General features: G+C 34.8%; 1 protein-coding gene and 2 long non-coding RNA genes across 3 annotated transcripts; 2 read left to right on the forward strand and 1 right to left on the reverse strand.

Moving 5' to 3' along the window:
- Nucleotides 1–1,468: 1,468 nt before the first annotated feature.
- LOC126979845 (cecropin-like) lies at nt 1,469–2,146 on the reverse strand. The gene is made up of 2 exons (XM_050829408.1): nt 2,024–2,146; nt 1,469–1,648 (listed from the first exon to the last, which is right to left on the reverse strand). The coding sequence occupies exons 1-2, from the start codon at nt 2,111–2,113 to the stop codon at nt 1,553–1,555; spliced, it is 186 nt and encodes a 61-aa protein (XP_050685365.1). The 5' UTR covers nt 2,114–2,146; the 3' UTR covers nt 1,469–1,552.
- Nucleotides 2,147–3,712: 1,566 nt separating this feature from the next.
- Nucleotides 3,713–4,772, forward strand: LOC126979846 (uncharacterized). The gene is made up of 2 exons (XR_007732876.1): nt 3,713–4,211; nt 4,597–4,772. It is a non-coding gene; the product is annotated as an uncharacterized LOC126979846 (long non-coding RNA).
- A 5,115-nt stretch (nt 4,773–9,887) lies between these two features.
- LOC126979852 (uncharacterized) lies at nt 9,888–10,869 on the forward strand. Its single transcript, XR_007732885.1, has 2 exons — nt 9,888–10,034; nt 10,688–10,869. It is a non-coding gene; the product is annotated as an uncharacterized LOC126979852 (long non-coding RNA).
- Nucleotides 10,870–20,828: the final 9,959 nt, after the last annotated feature.

Raw genomic sequence — 20,828 nt, forward strand, 5'->3', positions numbered from 1 at the left:
AGATTTTTAATAATTAGTTACCTGACCATAAGGAAAATCACTATTAACTATGAAGTTATTTTATTTTTTTAATATCTATAACTTATTTTTAATTGATACGCTTTCTGTTTGTAACCGACTCCATTGGACTTGATTTTGTTTAGTACCTGTTCAAAGACGATCGTTCATGAGGAGTAAGCTCCAGTCGTGCGTCGGAACTGACACACACACTTTTTTTATTAAATGAAACTGTCATACGCGTCAACCTCAATTCAGTTTTGATATTTCCAGTGTGTTTTTTTGTTATTATTTTATTTATTTTAGCAATTTTGTCTAAATTTGCGTGTGCCAAGTATAATTTGCGTGCGACAAGTAAACTTTTCGCACTCAAACAACAGTTTCATTTACGAAAAAACTCATGCGTAATTTAAAAAAGGGCAAACGGATCTTTTACAACCACAACAGCAAGCGCCTAGATACTACTTTTCCTGCATGAATAATACAATATAGTAATAAAGAAGTAGGTAATAAAGTTTTGTATAACGTTGAGAAAATAACCGTTAATCGAAGAAGTGCCTTTTTTGTTACTTTTTCTAGGTAACAGATACAGAAACACTTGGTAAAGGTCATGAAGTTACATCAGTTGTACACCTATGTCAGCCATTATATAGTCGATTTGAGTGCTTTTGCCTCCATTATGCAAGGATGTGACGTTTATGCGAGGGTTGCAGAAATCAGGATAACCCCTTATGGTGAAGGCTCAGTTATGTTTTGAGCAGCGATTAATGTATTGGACCGTACAGAGTTAGTCTTCATAGAATACGGTACTTTGAATGCACACTGCAATATATCAGAACTCCTTATTCCTTACGTACAACCCGCATTAGCGGTTCTTGGAGAAAAATGATTATTATGGAGTTCTGGCGATGTGGAATCGTATATTGAAGAGGTAGGGATTCGTCGTTTGGATTGGTCAGCTCGAAGTCCTGACCTATATAGCACATTTGGGAGTTCAAAAATAAAGAGTAAGAATGGGGTGCAGCCCGCTCCGCAGAACATCAGGGAGCTAAAGAATGTAATTGCTATGCAATGGGAGGGTATTCCACAAGAAACAATTATTAAGAATAACATCGATAGCATTCCCGAATGAATATAAGCTTTCATTTTAGCAAGAGAGGAAAACCCTCGATATTAAACATTTTATGTGAAAAAACTTAATTTTTAGCTTGTTTTTTCTCTACAGCTAGTGCTAAGCCCCACTAGCCCAGTAACCTCAAAAATGTCAGTCCTTTTAAAACCAAAACTCAGATAGTCCACACTAATGCTTGATTTGACAGAAAGACGCGCCGCTGTGGTTACTAGCCGGCATTCTATGCCAAGAAACATCTCATTCATCTTCTTCTTCATCATCATCATTTCAGCCGGAAGACTTCCACTGGACAATGGCCTCCCCCAAGAACATACATTATAGAGCAATAAAAATCAGACAAACATTTAAAACATATATTTAGAAAAATAATACTTAAATAGTCTTAAAAATAACATTTGGCACATCAGTTGAGTATTATTTATTTCATCCCTGTTTATATATCGAGCTGGCTTGTCCGACAACTTCTACCGCTGGTCCAGCCTTGATGATTCCGTCTCGAATGTTCTGTCCCATGTGCTCCTGTTAAAAATGATCTTTATTTAGTTGTACTAATAGAGAACAACATGCTCGAAGATCCTGTAGCTTATGAATGTAATTCCGAAATGAGTTTAATTGAGTAAGCCTAAGCGAGAGAAAACAATGTCTTTTTCACAGGAAAATCATAAAATTTCGTAGGAATAGCCTTGTTTATCAATTCGTATTAAGTCTTAAAATAAATCAGTCAGGCTATTCTATACTTTGTAGGACTAAAGACAAAGTTACTTAACTGAGGTTTTGCTATTGTAATATTATTGTAATGGGCTTGTTTTTAAGGTACACCGCAAAAGCAACATTGAGAAATACAACGTCAGCATGCTATGACATATTTATGATAATAACCCTTAAAATACTCACAATTTTCTTAAATATTTTCCACTTTGGCGATGCAGAGGTAAGCGCCAAGAAGCAGGCGAAGACGAAGAAAAATATCTTTGAGAAATTCATTTTCAAATATTTCCTTGACACTTGTGAATTGTTTGGGAGCTTTAAATGTTGTGAGGAATTACAGAAGATCGCTGGTATATATTCTAGCAAGTCTACCATATAAACATTTGCGTCTGTGAAATGAATAAAACGTATAATAAACTCAATGTCAAAGTAATATGATTCAAATTAGTATAAGACAATGTTTTGACTGCATTTGTAATACTGGTTAAGTGATAACATTACTGCAGGTCACGAGGGAAGCCCCGTCTACCAACTGATAAAGTGAATCCCTCAGTTATTGTATATTCAGAATTAGTGTGTAAAAGATTTTGCAGCTTTCTCGCTTTGTGTTTTTTTTTTTCGAAACTAAATTTAAATATTTTAGACTACATATAATATTTAATGAATACTTTTCACAACTATGTCTACTTGTGTGATTCTTATCAGAGAAAATAAAAAAAAATAAAATAATTACATTACAAAAAGCGAAAACTTCTACTTTTCTTTTTCTGGTTTTGGTTGTCTTTTAAACTATAGGACATGAGATGGTGTGAGTAATATATAGTGGAAGTTTACATGAAGAAGAATTGGAAGAAGCTAAAATGAAAAAAATAAACTCTAATTTGATTTTGATTTATAATTTTATTAAATTAAACTGTCAGACGCGTCAACCTCAATTCAGTTTTGATATTTCGATTGTGTTTTTTTATTGTTATTTTTTATTTAATTTAGCAATTTTATCTAAATTTGCGTGTGCCAAGTAAACTTTTCTCACTCAAACAACAGTTTCATTTACGAAAAATTTCACGCGTAATTTTAAAATGGGCAAACGGCTTTTTTCCAACCGCAACAGCGAGCACCAAGATACTACTTTTCCCGCATGAGTAATTCAATTTTTATTTTTTTAATTAGATCAATTTATTTGGAATGAAAATCAGTTACTTACATTCTTCATAGTAAAATCTATTGTATAATAATAGTTATAATAGTATTAAAAGATAGTGATATTGTCATCCTCTAAGTTATTCACAGATTTCTTTTTAAAATGCTAATATTATATCGAAAGCTTCAAACAATTGATAAAACACGTATATAAACGTAACATATAATTATTATTAATAATAATATTTATTTATTTGTTAATCATTCAATCATTCATCATCAATCACAGACGGCCGTTGGATGTAGTGTTGATAGGCCACAAGATGGATCGACAATCAGGTCAAGATCGCCGGAATACGTTGGATTAGGGCGGCGCAGACCGATCGTCCTGGAGATCCTTGGGGGAGGCCTTTGTCCAGCAGTGGACTCTTCATCATCATCAGAACTCAGAATCATTCACTTTTACTTTTAATCCCACAGCAACACGCACGGTACGCAATACAAATATACACTCTTTTGCAAAAAAAACCGACACCTAGGTAAAGAGCCTGTTTTTGCATCTTCAGAGTATTTCATAATTCTAAGAAGCTTGTATCATCATAAATAAATAAGCAAAAAGTAGTAATTTGGTCATTACATTTCGATGGAATTGATGAAAAATGATCCCAGAGTCTAAACAGTTAGTTGTTTTTTTTATTTAATGTACAGTTTAATTTTTTTTTCTCATAATAATCAAGCAAGTAGTCATAGTTGTGAAAAGTATTCATTATATATCTATAGTCTAAATTAATTTTACTTTTGATGAAAAAACTCTAAACAGGCAAGCTGCAAAAACATCTACGCAACTGACTTATTCGTATACAATAACTGAGGGATTCACTTTATCAGTTGGTAGACGGGGCTTCCCTCGTGACCTGCAGTAATGTTATCACTTAACCAGTATTACAAATACAGTCAAAACATTGTCTTATACTAATTTGAATCATATTACTTCGACATTGAGTTTATTATACGTTTTATTCGTTTCACAGACGCAAATGTTTATATGGTAGACTTGCTAGAATATATACCAGCGATATTCTGTAATTCCTCACAACACTTAAAGCTCTCCAACAATTCACAAGTGTCAAGGAAATATTTGAAAATGAATTTCTCAAAAACATTTTTCTTCGTCTTCGCCTGCTTCTTAGCGCTTACCTCTGCATCGCCAAAGTGGAAAATATTTAAGAAAATTGTGAGTATAATTTACGGGTTATTATCATAAACATGTCATAGCATGCTGACGTTGTATTTCTCAATGTTGCTTTTGCGGAGCGCAAAACAAACCCATTAAAATAACATAAAAATAGAAAAATAGTAGTTAAGTAAATTTGCCGTTAGTCCAGCAAAGTATGGGATAGCCTGACTGATTTATTTTAAGAGTTCATACGGATTGATAAAGAAGGCTATTCCTATTCTCCTTACGAAATTTTATTACTTTCCTGTAAATATGAAATTGTTTTCTCTCGCTTCGTCTTATTCAATTAAACTCATTTTGGAATTACATTCATAGGCTACAGGATCTTCGAGCAAGTTGACCTCTATTAGTACAACTAAATAAAGATGCTTTTTTTTAACAGGAGCACATGGGACAGAACATTCGAGACGGAATCATCAAGGCTGGACCAGCGGTAGAAGTTGTCGGACAAGCCAGCTCGATATATAAACAGGGATGAAATAAATACTCAACTGATGTGCCAAATGTTATTTTTAAGACTATTTAAGTATTATTTTTTAAATAAATGTTTTAAGTATTTGTCTGTTTATAATTGCTCTACCAGCTGACCCTTTGTACGTTGGTTAATTTGTCAATAAAAATTCATAACATCGAGAATTATTTCGTAAAATTCGCTGTTGTTATAATGCAATTGTTTCACAGCAGAAATGTCAAACAGTGCGTCAATAAATTCTCTCATAGAAAATATGTCCCTACAAATAAATATTGGATATAACAATATTTATTGTAACCCAAATTAAAATAAAAACGCCTATAATAAATCCATAAATCCCATCTCTCAAGTTGGACTAAACTGCACTCCATGAAGTAATCTCCATTAAAATCGTTTAGGAGTTCACTGGAAACAACCCTGGATTTATATTATTGCTCTTTTAAGTATGTGCTTGGGAGAGGCCACTGTCCAGCAATGGAAGTCTTCCGTCTGAAATGATGATTGTTGAAATGATGTACACTATTGCAAAAGGCCGGGATTTAGGCAATTGCAGGTCGAGTATGAGTTTGAAGGCGGAACCGTAGGCGAGGACTTCACTAAATACGAGACAGGCAATTGCCATTTCCCGCCGAGGCATATATATTGCTTTTCTCAAAAGAATGCAGGCAAATACAACACACTTTTTATTTATAATATAAATTAAAAGTAGTTAAATTCCCATTAATTTTTCAAGTTTATGCCGTTTTAACATAAACTGTACATTTCAGCATGGAATAAATTGCCCATAATGTTTTTAGCTTTTTGATGGCTTTTTAGTTTTAGAAAAATCATTAAAATACGCCAGAAATACTGTTTCACTCATTCTCTCTCACAACTCACTCTAATTATTATTAAATTTATATTTATTAAGTAGGTATGTAAATAACAAATCAAGACGAATTTTCAGCTTTGCCGCCAATTTGGCGACAGACTGACCAGACGGCAAAGAGACTAAAGTATGCCAAGAATGACAAAAGAGATCCGATCAAAGAGTATTTAATAACCCCAGCACGCCGTCAACGCCGTTTCATACAGCATTGCTGGAGTGTTGTAATGTTCCAAATTCAAAAAAACGCTCCTGCAATGGATTGTCCGCAAATACGATACTTCGCGTGTTCTTTCTTCGAAAATAATGACAATATTTCCATGCATGTTTGAGAAATATATTATTAAAGCACTGAGATGTTTCTTGGCATAGAATGCCAGGTAGTAACCAAACCGGTGCTTCTTTCTGTCAAATCAAGCATTTGTATGGACTATTTGTGTTTTGGTTTAAAAAGGACTGATATTTTTGAGATTACTGGGCTAGTTCCATAGGCTTATTATATTAGATTATAATAAAAATTATAAAGCATAACCACTGAAATACTTGCATGTATGTCAAGACGAAACATGTGCTTAGTCTTGAATTCATAACAACTTGAGCTGTAAATGTTTCTTGCAAATAAAGACTTTGAATTATCTCGATGTTGTTCGAACAATTGAATAAATGAGTATAAGGTAAAATAAATAAAAAAACTCGAGCTATTTTAAATTGTTCATTGCAGATGATAGCACACCTAATGTAGTTATAGTAGTTGAACTGTGATAAGTTTAATGCACCAAGTGAAATGTGAAAACAGTTATAAAACTAGTTAATTTTACAGTTGGCTGCTATTAACAACGTTTATTATTTTTTTACAAAATTTTGACAACAAGGAAACTTTTGTTTATTGTAGTATGCGTTACTTTGCGGAAATCCATAATTATTCAAATGATTTGAGTTTTCTTTAGTGTTTATTCCGTCAATATTTGTCCTTAAACTATTCGACACGTGTTTCGTCTCTACACGAGGCATCCCTAGGACATGTTGAGTTGCCAAAATCTGGCACGAGACTCTACCTCTCGTATTATCTCTCTCGTATGTCGTCGAATTGTTTAAAGACAAATATTGGCGGAATTAACACTAAAGAAAACTCAAATCATTTGGATAACAAGGAAACTGTACCGAATTGGGCACGGCGTAGGGTGCTGGTGTGGGACGCGACATACGCCGACCTTCTCATGTCCAAGTTATGTCAGTTGGTGCTGGGGCTGCTGCTTCGACTGCCGAAGACAGCAAGCGTCGCAAATATGTCGGACTCATTAAGTCTTACATCTTTGTGCCGTTTGGTGTCGAGACACTTAGCCCTTGGGGGATCAGCCTAGCTATCCAACGCGGAAATACTGCCAGTATTCTTGGTACGCTTCCCCGTAATGATAGTTTTAATTTAATGTAATAATAGTAATGTAAATATAGTTATAAGAAATGTAAGTAGGTTTATATTTGATTTAGTAAAGAACGTGAATTTGTTGTTTTATTGATATAAATATCTATCAACAAAGTTGAACTATTTATAATCTCAAAATATCATTAATCCGGAACTTTCCTCTCTGCCACAAAAAATACTTTATCAGCCGGACAGACTATTATATTACATTATTGTTGACAGTGACAGATGGGCAAGGTGAAGATTTCTGCCGTGAAGCAGTAATGTGTAAGCATAACTGTTTCGGTCTGAAGGGCGCCGTAGCTAGTGAAATTATTGGGCAAATGAGACTTAACATTTTATGTCTCAAGGTGACGAGCGCAGTTGTAGTGCCGCTCAAAATTTTATGGATTTTTAATAATCTTGAGTGGCAGTGCATTGTAATGAGCAGAGCGTATCATCCATTAGCTGAACGTCCTGTTCGTCTCATCATTAAAAAAATTATTGTGTAAGTCCTTATTGTCATAAAAAAAAACTTGAAGACAGCTTCATTTCAATAATTGTTATTACACGATATTTTACGTTTTACAATTTTTTTTTAAATCCTAGCTAAATCATTGCAGAGCATTAGGCCCTCAAAGATGATTATTTCATGATACCAAGGGCCTTAATCGGACCGGCCAAATGCAAGACTGTCTCGAAGTTTACACACGTATTGTTCCATACCATCTAACCATCTACCAGTGGGAGGCTCCTTTGCACAGGATGCCGGCTAGATTATGGGTACCACAACGGCGCCTATTTCTGCCGTGAAGCAGTAATGTGTAAGCATTACTGTGTTTCGGTCTGAAGGGCACCGTAGCTAGTGAAATTACTGGGCAAATGAGACTTAACATCTTGTCTCAAGGTGACGAGCGCAGTTGTAGTGCCGCTCAGAATTTTTGGGGGTTTCAAGAATCCTGAGCGGCACTGCATTGTAATGGGCAGGGCGTATCAATTACCATCAGCTGAACGTCCTGCTCGTCTTGTCCCTTATTTTCATAAAAAAAAAAACCAGATATGATAACATATAATAATAATATGTGAGTGTAAAATATGTAGCAAATCTCTTTAAGAACTATTATCAGAATGTATAATGACGTCAATAAACATTTCTTTCTTTCTTTCTTTCTTTCTTTATTCATTTAGGTCAAGGAAATGACACTTATTAATGTCAATTAAAGTTTTCTTTCATTTTTATATCTACCGCAACTTCAGAAAGGGTTGAGCTTTAATGAGAAGAAGTTGCAAGAAACTCATTGCTCTTTTAAATCAACATGTACAGCTTCGTCATTCTTAAATCCATTTCAGTTTCATTATGTTATCATATAAAGTGACGCAACAAAAATACTCAACCGTCAAAAATACTCAATAACTTGCACGAGTAAGTCAAAAAAAGTAAATGTAAATTAATACCACATTAATACGTAAAGACAAGAGTTATTGTGTATAGTTTAGATGCATCAATCCACACATACAGTAAATAAATAAAGGTATTTTGCAAGTATTTTATTTGCGATTATAATATAATAACTTTAATTTAAAAAATATAAATCAACTCCATCATGCAAGAAGCCAGAATATTTATTGTTATAAAAGCTAACAAGCTGACTCAGCAAACGTTATATTGCCCATAATAGTGATTTTCATTATTATAACACTAGAAATAAGGGATTGCTTGTAACTAATTCTAGTAGGCTTCATAAGATACATAATAGCTTTAAGGGTAAATGTATACACTTCTACAATAAAGTCCCAGCCACTGTTCAGGCATTATCTATAAATAAATTTAAATGTTTTATAAAAAAATGGCTCTGTCGTAAATCCTATTACTCCACTGCTGAATATCTAAATGATCGGACAGCTTGGGACTAGATTGTGATTATTTTATAGCGACTGTACAATATTGTATATTTTTATTGAAAAGAGCACAAAAAAAAGAAAGCTGGGAGAGTTTCTTGCGCCGCTTCTTCTCTCTCAGAGCGCCATTTGTTTCCGAAGCGGTAGTAGTATCTAGTAGTATAAGAAATTACGTCAAAAAGAATTCTAAAGGAATCGATTTTGAGAAAATAAATGCCTTTTATGCCTTTTTATGCCTTTATGCCATGTAAAGTAATAAAAAAAATATCAATAATAAAAAAATTGGGGTATGAAAAATAGATGACGAGCTATTCTCAGACCTACCAAATATATCGTACATAAAATTTATCGTACTACAATTATTATTGTATTCGATTGCCATCTTGCAACCCTATTGCGGATCTGTGAATGGAACAGAATAATATAAATAAATCGTGATCAAAAACAGGGATTTATCCAAGAAGGGTGAAAATTTGAAGTTGTATGTATTTTTCAATCATAATATAATAAAAATAAAAAAATTGTCAAAACAAAGTATTTAGGGGTGTGGTGGGGTCACCCTCATTATTTAGGGGTATGAAAAATAGATGTTATAGATGTTAGCCAACTCTCAGACCTATCCGATATGCACATAAAATTTCATAAAAATCGATTTACCCGTTTCGGAGATGTTTAGTAACAAACACCGCGACACAATAATTTTATGCATTAGAAGTAGTATAGATCTACAATTTCATTTAAAAAAAAAATAGAAAACATAACAAAAGAATAGAGGGAAGCAACAAAATTCAACTAAGCTCACTAATTGACGTCATTAACTGACGAATTCGCATTATCAGTCGGTAGACGGGGCTTCCCTCATCACCCATAGTAATGTTATCTCTTAACCAGTCACCGATGCAGTTAACCCATCGCGATATACAAATTTGAATCATAATACTTTGACATAAAGTCTATTATATTTGCAATTAATTTCACAGACGCAACTGTTATATGGTAGACTTACTACAATATATATGAGCAAAGTTCTGAAATTCTTTACAACGTTTAAAGTTCTTATACGATACACAAGAATAAAGGAATTATTTGAAAATGAATTTCTCAAAGATATTTTTCTTCGTATTCGCTTGCTTCTTGGCACTTTCCTCTGCATCGCCTAAGTGGAGAATATTTAAGAAAATCGTGAGTATTTTATGAGTGTATTATTCATCATCATCATCTCAGCCGGAAGATATCCACTGCTGGACAAAGGCCTCCCCCAAAGATCGCCATGTCGCGCTGCCCTAATCCAACCATTCGAGAACTTTACTGCTCCAACGGCCATCTTTTCGGCAAGCTATGTGCCATGCCCATTGCCACTTCAATTTCGCAACCATCAGGGCTATATCGATTACTGTGGTTCTTCTACGGATCTCCCCATTTCTGTTTCGATTTTGCAGGGAAATTCTGAGCCCTCTCCAGTAGCCTCTGAGCGACCATAAGCTTCCTCATAAGACCCATAATTAATTCAATTATTATCATAAATATTTTATTATATTAATCTAAAGTTGTATTCCTCAATTTTTCTTTTGCCTCCAAAGATTTCCTCCCACCTTTAAAGCCATAATCTAATCGGCATCCTGTGCAAAGGAGCCACCCACTGATGGTGGCTGGCTATGCTTAGTCTCATTGAAATTTAGTTTCATTCATTGAAGTCATCTCTTTCTTGGATTTTTTCAATTAGTCTCGTTTCGGAGTTACTTACTGGCCTATATATATATAAATGGATTTAAGGATTTTCCTGTAAATTATCTGCCTTAACTTCATTTAAATTAAGGTTAATTTTTGTTATACAGGAACATATGGGACGGAATGTTCGAGACGGAATCATCAAAGCGGGACCAGCCATCCAAGTAGTCGGACAGGCCAGCTCGATATACAAACAAGGATGAATTAATTAAATACTCAATAATTATTGTGCCAAATATTAGTATTAACACTTACATTAAGTATTATTTATTAAATCCCTTTTTTTAAACTATGTCTATTTTTTGCTTTCATACAATAATAATTAGCCAATTTAAAAACAACGGTGCCAAGCCAAATGTAATAGCAAGTACCTACACTCGCCAAACGTGACTTTGAGCGGGATAGCTTCTTCTAGAGCCAAACAACCCAAGCGGGCAGGCACCAACTAAAACCCTATCAATAGGTAGCACATACAAATAATAGAGTTTTATTAATATATATTATACTTTTCACTTTTAGAAGACGATTTTTTTAAACGTAGTTTTTTTAATTTCCTAAAATAATAGAGGAAACATTGAGCCTTGGGGTGCTCCCCTCTGATAGCATCTGAAGTCTTGAACCATGAAGCTTCACATTAAAAATTCAATGATATATGTATTAATAGCGTACAGTTTATCTCAATGTCAAGGAAAGCAAACATCGGACGAAACAGCTGACGTCACTGATAAAGGCGTTATGACTTAATTCTGAATGATACATACAGGGCCCTTATGAATCTTCCGAGATGCTGCAGCGCATCAGGCATGTTCGTGGAGGGTGGGGTCCCTGACTTCTTCGCTGTAATAATAATAATAATATTGACACACTTTTTACACAAATTATCTTGCCCCAAGTTAAGCATATATAGCCTGTGTTATGGGTTACAAGACAACGATATATTTAATACAATATACTTACTTAAACATACATAAATTCATATAAACATATAAATTTATATATATAAATACATTTAAACATCCATGACTCGGAAACAAACATCCATATTCATCATATAAATGCTTGCACCTACCGGGATTGGAACCCCGGACCTCTAGCTTAGTAGGTAGGATCGCTAACCACTCGGCTATACAGGTCGTCTTCTCGTAATAAGAACGAGAATCGCGACATTTTGGAGTCGATTGCGCAGCTCACAAAATAAAATCCTCACGGCTATATCTGACGATATCAGGAGCCCTTTAAATAAACGATGGATATCTGTTCACATGGAGAATAACAAAAAATTAATTGGACTTGTAATTAATATTATGAATTTTTATATCTTTACTAGCTCACCCGACAGACGTTGTTCTGTATATAATAAATAAATTAATGTTTTCATATAAATTTGTCAATAATATATCTTAACATCAAAAATTACTTCGTAAAATATGCAACCTGCCGTGGTAATGAAATTGTTTCACAGCAGAACTGTCAAACCGTGCGTCAATAAATTCTCTCATAGAAATTATGTATGGACACATCAAAGGATAAACAAATTTGTTGTTTTTATTTAATTTAGCAGCATTTTCCTATTTATTCACCTTTTAAACCTTTTCTGGACTTCCACAAATAATTCAAGACTAAAATTAGCCAAATCGGTCTAGCCGTTCTCGAATTTTAGCGAGACTAACGAACAGCAATTCATTTTTATATATATAGATATTTTTATATTTTGGACACCACACCCTTATACAGTAATAATAATAATAATAATAATCCTTTATTCAACTAATAATATGTGGTACAAAATGTTTTTGTGCCCTACCCTCTGCGATAGGATACCCTGAGTTGCAGAGGCTAGGTCCTTCCGAAAGGCTATCCATTATTAAACATAATTAGCAAACTCACTAAAAAGAGGTATGTGTGTGTGCGTGTGTGTGTAAGTGTGTGTGTGAATGTGTGTGTGTGTTGCTGTATGTGTGTGTGTTTTTATTTTTTTTTTATTTTTTTAAGTATTTGTTGTGTATGTCAAACTGTGCACAAGATTAAATAAATGTTAGTCGTTGTTAAATTGAATATTAAGTTTTAATTTTAAGAACATTTTCTGTATCTTCGTATTTTAATACTATTAGCCATGATTTTAAAGATTTTGTTAACGAGAATTTATTTACTTTACTTATATTTTTATTATATTTACTGAAGTAGTTGTAAGTGTATGCCGAATTAAATTCATACTGTGACTGAGCAAAGCCTGTTTTAGTTATTGGGGTACGAAATGTGTTTATTCTGTTATTATCATTAGAATTTATATTACTTTTTACATGAAATCTTGAAATTATTCCATAAATATATTGCTGACGGACACTAAGAAGTTTACTCTCTTCATGTAATTGGTTGGTTGGGTACCTAAACGGCTTATTGAAAATTGTTTTTAGTAGAGTTCTGTGCGCTCGTTCTAACTGAAGCATAAACGTTTTGCCAGCTCCACCCCACGCACAAATGCAATAGGTCATGATTGGAACACAGAGAGATTGATACACCATCATAGTTGTCTCGACTGGTGCCACGTCTCTTAGGTTTCTAAATAATGGAATGAGACGTTTTATTTTATTTTTTGTATTATAAATGTGGGCCGTCCAATTAAGGTGTTCGTCTAGCGTAACACCAAGGTATTTTATGGTTTCCTCTTTGGCTAGGATGTTACATTTACAATAAGATCGATTGTTTTTCCGGTTACAAGGATACGTGTGTATTGGGAGAGTAAATTGTCCGTCAGGATTATTTCTGTTGGAGATATTGAAGCACATATATTTAGTCTTAGCAGTATTGACAGTTAGTAAACTATTTTCCAGCCAAGACGTGATTTGGCTCAATCCTTCTTCAGCTAACGATTTCACGTCATCCCACTGATTTCCATGAAATAAAACCACAGTATCATCGGCAAAGCAAACGATACGTCCTGATGTGGGAGAAATCTTACAAAGAGGGTTGATGTAAGCTAGGAATAGTGTAGGGCCCAAAACACTTCCCTGGGGAACTCCATAGTCAATGGTGATAAGATCACTAGTAAGATCGCCTATCTTAATACACTGCTGTCTTCCATTAAGATAATTTTTGAACCAGTCCAAAGCTATTCCTCTAATTCCCAAATTGGAAAGTCTGTTGAGTAAGATAGGAATTGAGACTGTATCGAATGCTTTTTGCAGATCTAGGAAAACGCCTATGCATTTATTGCCACTATCTAGGGTACTAGTGATATATTTAGTAACCAGTATTTAGTCGCCGGCAGTGCAGTGAGCTCCGTCAGTTGATGTTCGCTACGGATAAGCAACGCTGGTTCTGTCTTGTGTTTTCTCAGATAGATCTTGCCGCTTTTAATCCAACAATATTCGTAATGATGTGTTTTAGCATGCTGTCGCGCCTTGAAGTATAAGTATTTCTGCTTTGCGCTTAGCAGTTCAGATATATAAATATATTTTGATTCGCCGTTCATACCAATGTGTTGAGTGCTTAGTTTATTGTGCTGTTTGATACGTTGCTTGCAGTGTTTGTTTTCTAGTTTATTAGTTTACTTTTAATAAGAATAAATAAATAATGTTAACTATGGGGCGTAATTGGCCTGAAATAAATGAATTATTATTATTATTAAACAGCTGACTGCAAACGAGTGTCGATGACCTGGATCAATTTTAATATTATTTTGGTTCAGTTAAGTCTGAATTTTTTTAACGACTATTTTAGCTAGAATTACAACAGGTTATGTATGACTTTTTGAAGTCAAACCTTCTTAAGGTGAGCCACATCGGTCTATGTAAGTACGTCTAAATAACGCGCAACGGCAAACATATATTATATTTTAATGTTATCTGATTGGTCTCCGCTGCGCTCCAACTAGATACCGCACTACCTAAGATCAATAGCTTTTATGTTCGGCAACAATTAGACGCTTGTGTGCGTGGCATCTTGACACTCAATGGCATCTTTTAAATTTTGTTACATACGCTTCGTGTTATTTTACATAGAAAGTAATAAAATACAAAATACTTACTGATTATATGTAATCCCAGTGTCTTAATTATTTCTTGTAGTATTATTTTTACAAAGTTTTACTACTCAACGGCATTATAGTTTCATGTGACACGCCAACGTCACACATTGTTCGAGACTGGCTCGAGTAGTATTAGTTGCCGCACTTTGCGACTAGGCCTGTGGTATCTAGTTGCAGCGCAGCGGAGACAAATCCCTAAATTAAGGTAAGCATGCGTATTTACATCGCCGCTCGGACATTTTTAAACTTTTAATAGGTGATTGAAAGTCAATTATTTTCTCAAAATTGATTCCTTTAGAATTCTTTTTGATGTCATTTCTGATAACTACTAGATAATACTACCGCTTCGGAAATGGCGCTCTGTCGGAGAAGAAGCGGCGCAAATAAACTCTCCCAGCATTCTTTTTTTGCGCTCTTTTCAATAAAAATATACAATATTGTATTGTGTCATTTTTATCGCTATAAAATAATCGCAATCTAGTAACCCAGGCTGTCCGATTATATAGATATTCAGCAGTGGAGAATAGCATTTACGACAGAGCCATTTTTTAATAAAACATTTAAATTTATTTATAGATAATGCCTGAACAGTGGCTGGAAACGATAAGAGCTAATATTGTTTCAATTCCAAATGTTTATTGAATAAACAAAGAATAATAATGTTAATTTTTTACCAAAGTTTTATTTCAGCGGTGCTCAGTTTTTATTTTAAGTTTTGTGTTTTAATAATTTATCTACACCCATGCTTTAAATCCTCTATTAAAGATTCTAAAACAGTTAGCTTATTGCCAACATTAAAACACCCAATGTACTAATAACCATTACATCATGGAAACGAGTCTTGTAATGAAATTCAGTACAACATTATATCATCCGTTTTCATAATAACACTAGGTACTTTGGTTGATATTATGGTTACTAGGACTGGCTTTATTAATGTTAGCAGTAGGAAGCTGTTTCAGAATCTTTTATAGAGGAATTATATTATGGGTATAGATAATAGTTATTTATGCTACTGTTGATTATTAGGTATTAAAACACTCATGTGATTCTAATATAAACCCACTTTCGTTAGACTACACTAACTATTAGAAATACACTGCGTTATAGGTAAGTTAGTTTTTACCATAGATACAAAAGTATGTTTGTATATTATAATTAGTAAAGCGAATGAACAGTCTCTCTGTCGATTTTTCAAGGCGGATCAAGGAGCCACTGAATAGTAAAAAATAAGGCCTCCGTGACACCTTATATAACAGTGTAGCACCAAAACAAGCCGATTAACGTGTAAATACAAAGCCCCACGCACACACTTACACTACTACATGCCGATAGGCGGCCATTATAAAAAATGTCATCGTCTGTGACAGATGAGTTTGCGTTTCAATAAAATATTTAAAAAATGCCGTCGTGCGTTGTAGAAAAGTGTATATATAAGTATTTGTGGCCACATATGATTATTTAAGGGAGAAGAAATTGTGTAACTAGTATCCCCCGTAACCGCACACACACTAGCATAACGGTGCTTCACTTGCTAATATCACGGCGCGGAGTCCTTCTTTTTTTACCCGTCCGTGCAAGGAGCTTGTATCGTACGCTCGCGCGGAGTTGGGTCGGTTGTAGTTATGGCTCGCGCGTCAAATACCTAAAAATTGATAACTGTTTTGATACTCGATAAATGTATTGCAGGCTATTATAGGAGTTTCCAGATGCCAGAAATTTAAAAGTTATTGCTTATTTGGCTTACAAGAATGAACTGGAGGCCTATCATAAGTTTTTAATTAGCCATTCAATCCCGATGCAGTTGAGTTTAGGTACGATTCACTTCCCCCTAAGAAAGTAGCAACTTCATTTGAATCGCTCACTTTGACACATAAGCTATAAATTTATGTTGAAATATTACATCATAGTACGAATGAATGAATGAATTAAAACAGTTTGCGATTCAATTTCCGACTTAATTTCACGTCAAACTAAAATTGATCGCTCTAATGACGTCGTGGTATAGCAAAGAAGTTCATTTTAGGTCGTCAATTGAATCGCAATAACAGTTCATGGTAGGCCGTCTGGTGTGTATAGTTATTTATACCAAATATATAATTGTAGTTATTTATATTAAATTTATATCAAGATATTATTGGCTCGCGCAGAAAAATATGAAGGTCAACTAAGGTCGGACATGGGGTCGCGCGGTTGACACGCGTAGTTTATACGCACCTTAACAATCGCCGGGTAAAGTCAGCTCGAATTGATAAAGAGAGCGCTATCAGTCAACGCTAATTTGAGCACAGTAATTTATACACAAACAAAATTTTATGAACGATGCGGGATTCGAACCCACGACCTCCGGCGTTCCGTGCCGGTGCTCTAACCAACTGAGCTAACCGTTCGAGTACCGCCTCGTTACAAATGTTTCTTTGTTTGCTTTGTTCAACTCTTAGGTTGTGGCTTCATCTACAGGATCTACTTTACAGTTGATAACGTTTGTGTGGTAAAGGTTACTATAACATAAATCACTTTCTTGATACTTTTCTTGAACTTTCGAAACCGTGGTAGTTTCGCAATGGAGTGACCGCCCTCAGGTTATTAAATAATAAATTTTATTGTACGATACTACCTAGTAATATAATGTCAGTAAATTAAGGAAAAACAAAGCTCACTGAGTTTCTTGCGCCCGTTCTTCTCAGGCATACTATTACGAATGGGTGATAATTTTTTTGCGTTCAAGAAGTGATTTTAAATCCTATTTTGACATAAATATTTTATTTTTTTTTATATTTTTAATGTAGGTAAGTAGATAACAAACAACAGACGTAGTTTTATAAAGGTATTTAATAAAATAATACTTAATGTAAGTCTTAATACTAATATTTGGCACAATAATAATTGAGTATCGATTTAATTCATCCTTGTTTGTATATCGAGCTGGCCTGTCCCACTACTTGGATGGCTGGTCCCGCTTTGACGATTCCGTTTCGAACATTCCGTCCAAAATGCTCCTGTAAAACAAAATTTAACTTTAATTGAATTGTTCTAAAAGAGGATAATTTACCGGAATATCCAATATTCTGTGAGGTTCTTTGACAAATCCCAGAAAGAGATATATCAATGATTTTTTTTATGGAAAAGGAGGACAAACGAGCGTACGGGTCACCTGTTGTTAAGTGATCACCGCGGCCCACAATCTGTTGCAACACCAGAGGAATCACAGGAGCGTTGCTTGCCTTTAAGGAAGGTGTATGCGCTTTTTTTGAAGGTACCCATGTCGTATCGTCCCGGAAACACCGCACAAGGAAGTTAATTCCACAGCTTTGTGGTACGTGGAAGAAAGCTCCTTGAAAACCGCACTGTGGAGGACCGCCACACATCCAGATGGTGAGGATGATATCCTAACTTGTGGCGTGTCGTGCGAAGTTGGAATTCGGCGGCAGGAATCAGGTTAAACAGCTCTTCGGAACACTCCCCGTGATGAATATAATCATAAATTAAATAATTAATTAATTTAATAAGAAGAAATTAATCAAACAATATTGTTTGATCATGTTTTTAAAGTGATAACCCTCATTCTGGTATTAATACACAAATAAAATTTGAAAACAAATTATATTAATCCCAGAAGTGAGGGTTATGACTTTAAAAACATAAAAAATTGTTTAGATTTACAAGAGCGATATCTCAAGTCAATTTCATAATATGCAAATATTGGGGTTGAGCAAGTTATCAACTGTAAAGTAGATCCTGTAGATGAAGCCACAACCTGAGAGTTGAACAAAGCATACAAGATTTTATAACGCTACGTCACTCGAACGGTGAGCTCAGTTGGCAGAGCACTGGCACTGAACGCTAGAGGTCGGTATTTAAGAAATTAATCAGATTATTCCATACGTTAGTACTTTGCAGCGTAGACCAACATCAAAAGATTATAGTTACTAAGATTTAATAACGTAATAATAAATAAGGGTTTGGATTAAAGTTTTACAAAAACTAAATTTAGGAACACAACATCAGCTAAATAAATATTATTTCTGGTTATAATTAACTCATAAAATACTCACAATTTTCTTAAATATTCTCCACTTTGGCGATGCGGAGGTAAGCGACAAGAAGCACGCGAAGACGAAGAAAAATATCTTTGAGAAATTCATTTTCAAATATTTCTTTGTCACTTGTGAATTGTTTGAGAGCTTTAAATGTTGTGAGGAATTTCAGAAGATCGCTGATATATATTGTAGCAATTTTACCATATAACATTTGCATCTGTGAAATGAATAATACGTATAATAAACTCAATGTCAAAGTAATACAATTCAAAATTGTATATCACAATGTATAAACTGCATCGGTGACTGGTTAAGAGATAACATTACTATGGGCGATGAGGGAAGCCCCGTCTATGTGAGTCCACCAGTAATTATTGTCGTCAATTAGTGAGCTTCGTTGAAATTTTTGATGATTCCCTGTATTGTTTTGTTTATTCTGAAGGGCGCCGTAGCTAGTGATATTACTGGGCAAATGAGACTTAACATCTTATGTCTCAAGGTGACGAGCGTAATTGTAGTGCCGCTCAGAGTTTTTGGGTTGTAATGGGCAGGGCGTATCAATTACCATTAGCTGAATGTCCTGCTCGTCTCGTCCCTTATTTAAATTAAAAAAAAAGTTTTGTTATATTTTCTCTTTTTCAAAAGTGAATAAATATAAACGAAACATCTAACTTTTTTATATCTGTTACATGTCTGTCTCAGATTTATAAATGTAATTACAATTACATAAGAACTTGTAATAATCTATTAGAATTAGAATAATCTATTAGAAAACATAGAGTTTCTTGCCCGTTCTTCTCTGAGGAAATCCGCCTTCCATATGATAAGTAATATGATTTACCTACGAAATAAAATATTTTTGATTTGATTTGATAAATAATCGTGTACTGGTAACGATAAACATGATAATCCTCAAGTCCATCGTTAGCACTCTTCTTCTATACTAACTGCCGCCTGTGACTAATTTAGAGTCCATCAGCTGTTTCCGTAGCAATGAACTTCGTAACAGTCCCGAAAAAATCTTCGTAGTTATTTAAACATTTGCCGGACCAGATTGACAGACAGTCCCTCAGGCCGATACAAAAAAAAACAATTATATCATTCACATAGACAAAAATGTTCTTAAAATGAAAACTACGGGGCCGAACTATGTAAATTTTTTATGGCATCTATTCCGCAACGAACGTAAGAAGAATTACGTAAATCAGTTCAAAAATCTCAGAGTATTCGGTGTACAATACATACATAAAAAAATACCGATCGAATTGAGAACCTCCTCCTTTTTGAAGTCGGTTAAAAATAGTATCCATTCATGTCAATACATCGCTTCATCCCATGGAACCACTGAGAAAAACACTTTTCCCACTCGTCCCTATGGGCTGCATGTACTATTGACGACGTTTTAGAACGCAGGCACATCTGCCTTAGCTTCCATAACTCGTTTTTCTCGATTTTCTTTTATTTTCAGGAATAAATAAAAATTGCAATTTTCGAGGTCGGAGCTATACGATAAGATCAGTAACTACGTGTATGGCATTTAAGTGAGCATGACGATGCCTGTAACGAGAAATGTACCGAATAACAAAAGAATGTTCATCTACATAATATTACATAATACTTACTAAATGCCTTTACTTACAATTTACAATTTTGTTTCAATTTACATCTGTGTAATTTACATAAATTAAAGTGCAAATGTTTTTAGTTTTCTCGGGTGTTATTTCCGTCAGTATACGTCTTCAAACAATTCATGTTTCGCCTCTACACGAGGCATCCTCAGGAGATGTTGACCCACCAAAATCTGGCTTAAGACTGAATTGAATGAGTTTTTTTGCGCCCAGGTAAAGGGAAAGGGCTACCCTCCGGGATAACGACGGGAGGGAGGTGGTGAATGCTCATGCATACCAATAGAGCCTAAGTCTGCGTTGGTTATGTGGGAATCATGTGATACCTAAGTGATACCTACCCACTAAACACCACCTGAGGTTGGCTTTGGGCAAGTGCCCTCTAAGCCTTCATCGAAGGCGACCTTCTCTTGGGGAGAGAGAGGTGCAAGCGATAGTTGGGAGTGTCCGCTGGGATAATTGAATAAGCCGGAAACCACTCTTTCATGCCCTCGTCGGATGAGATGTCGCGCTGTGATTGGTCGCCTGTTGTGACGTATTACCCCCGAAAGAGATA

The sequence above is a fragment of the Leptidea sinapis genome, chromosome 4 (assembly GCF_905404315.1).
Source record: "Leptidea sinapis chromosome 4, ilLepSina1.1, whole genome shotgun sequence".
Taxonomy (NCBI): Eukaryota; Metazoa; Arthropoda; class Insecta; order Lepidoptera; family Pieridae; genus Leptidea; species Leptidea sinapis.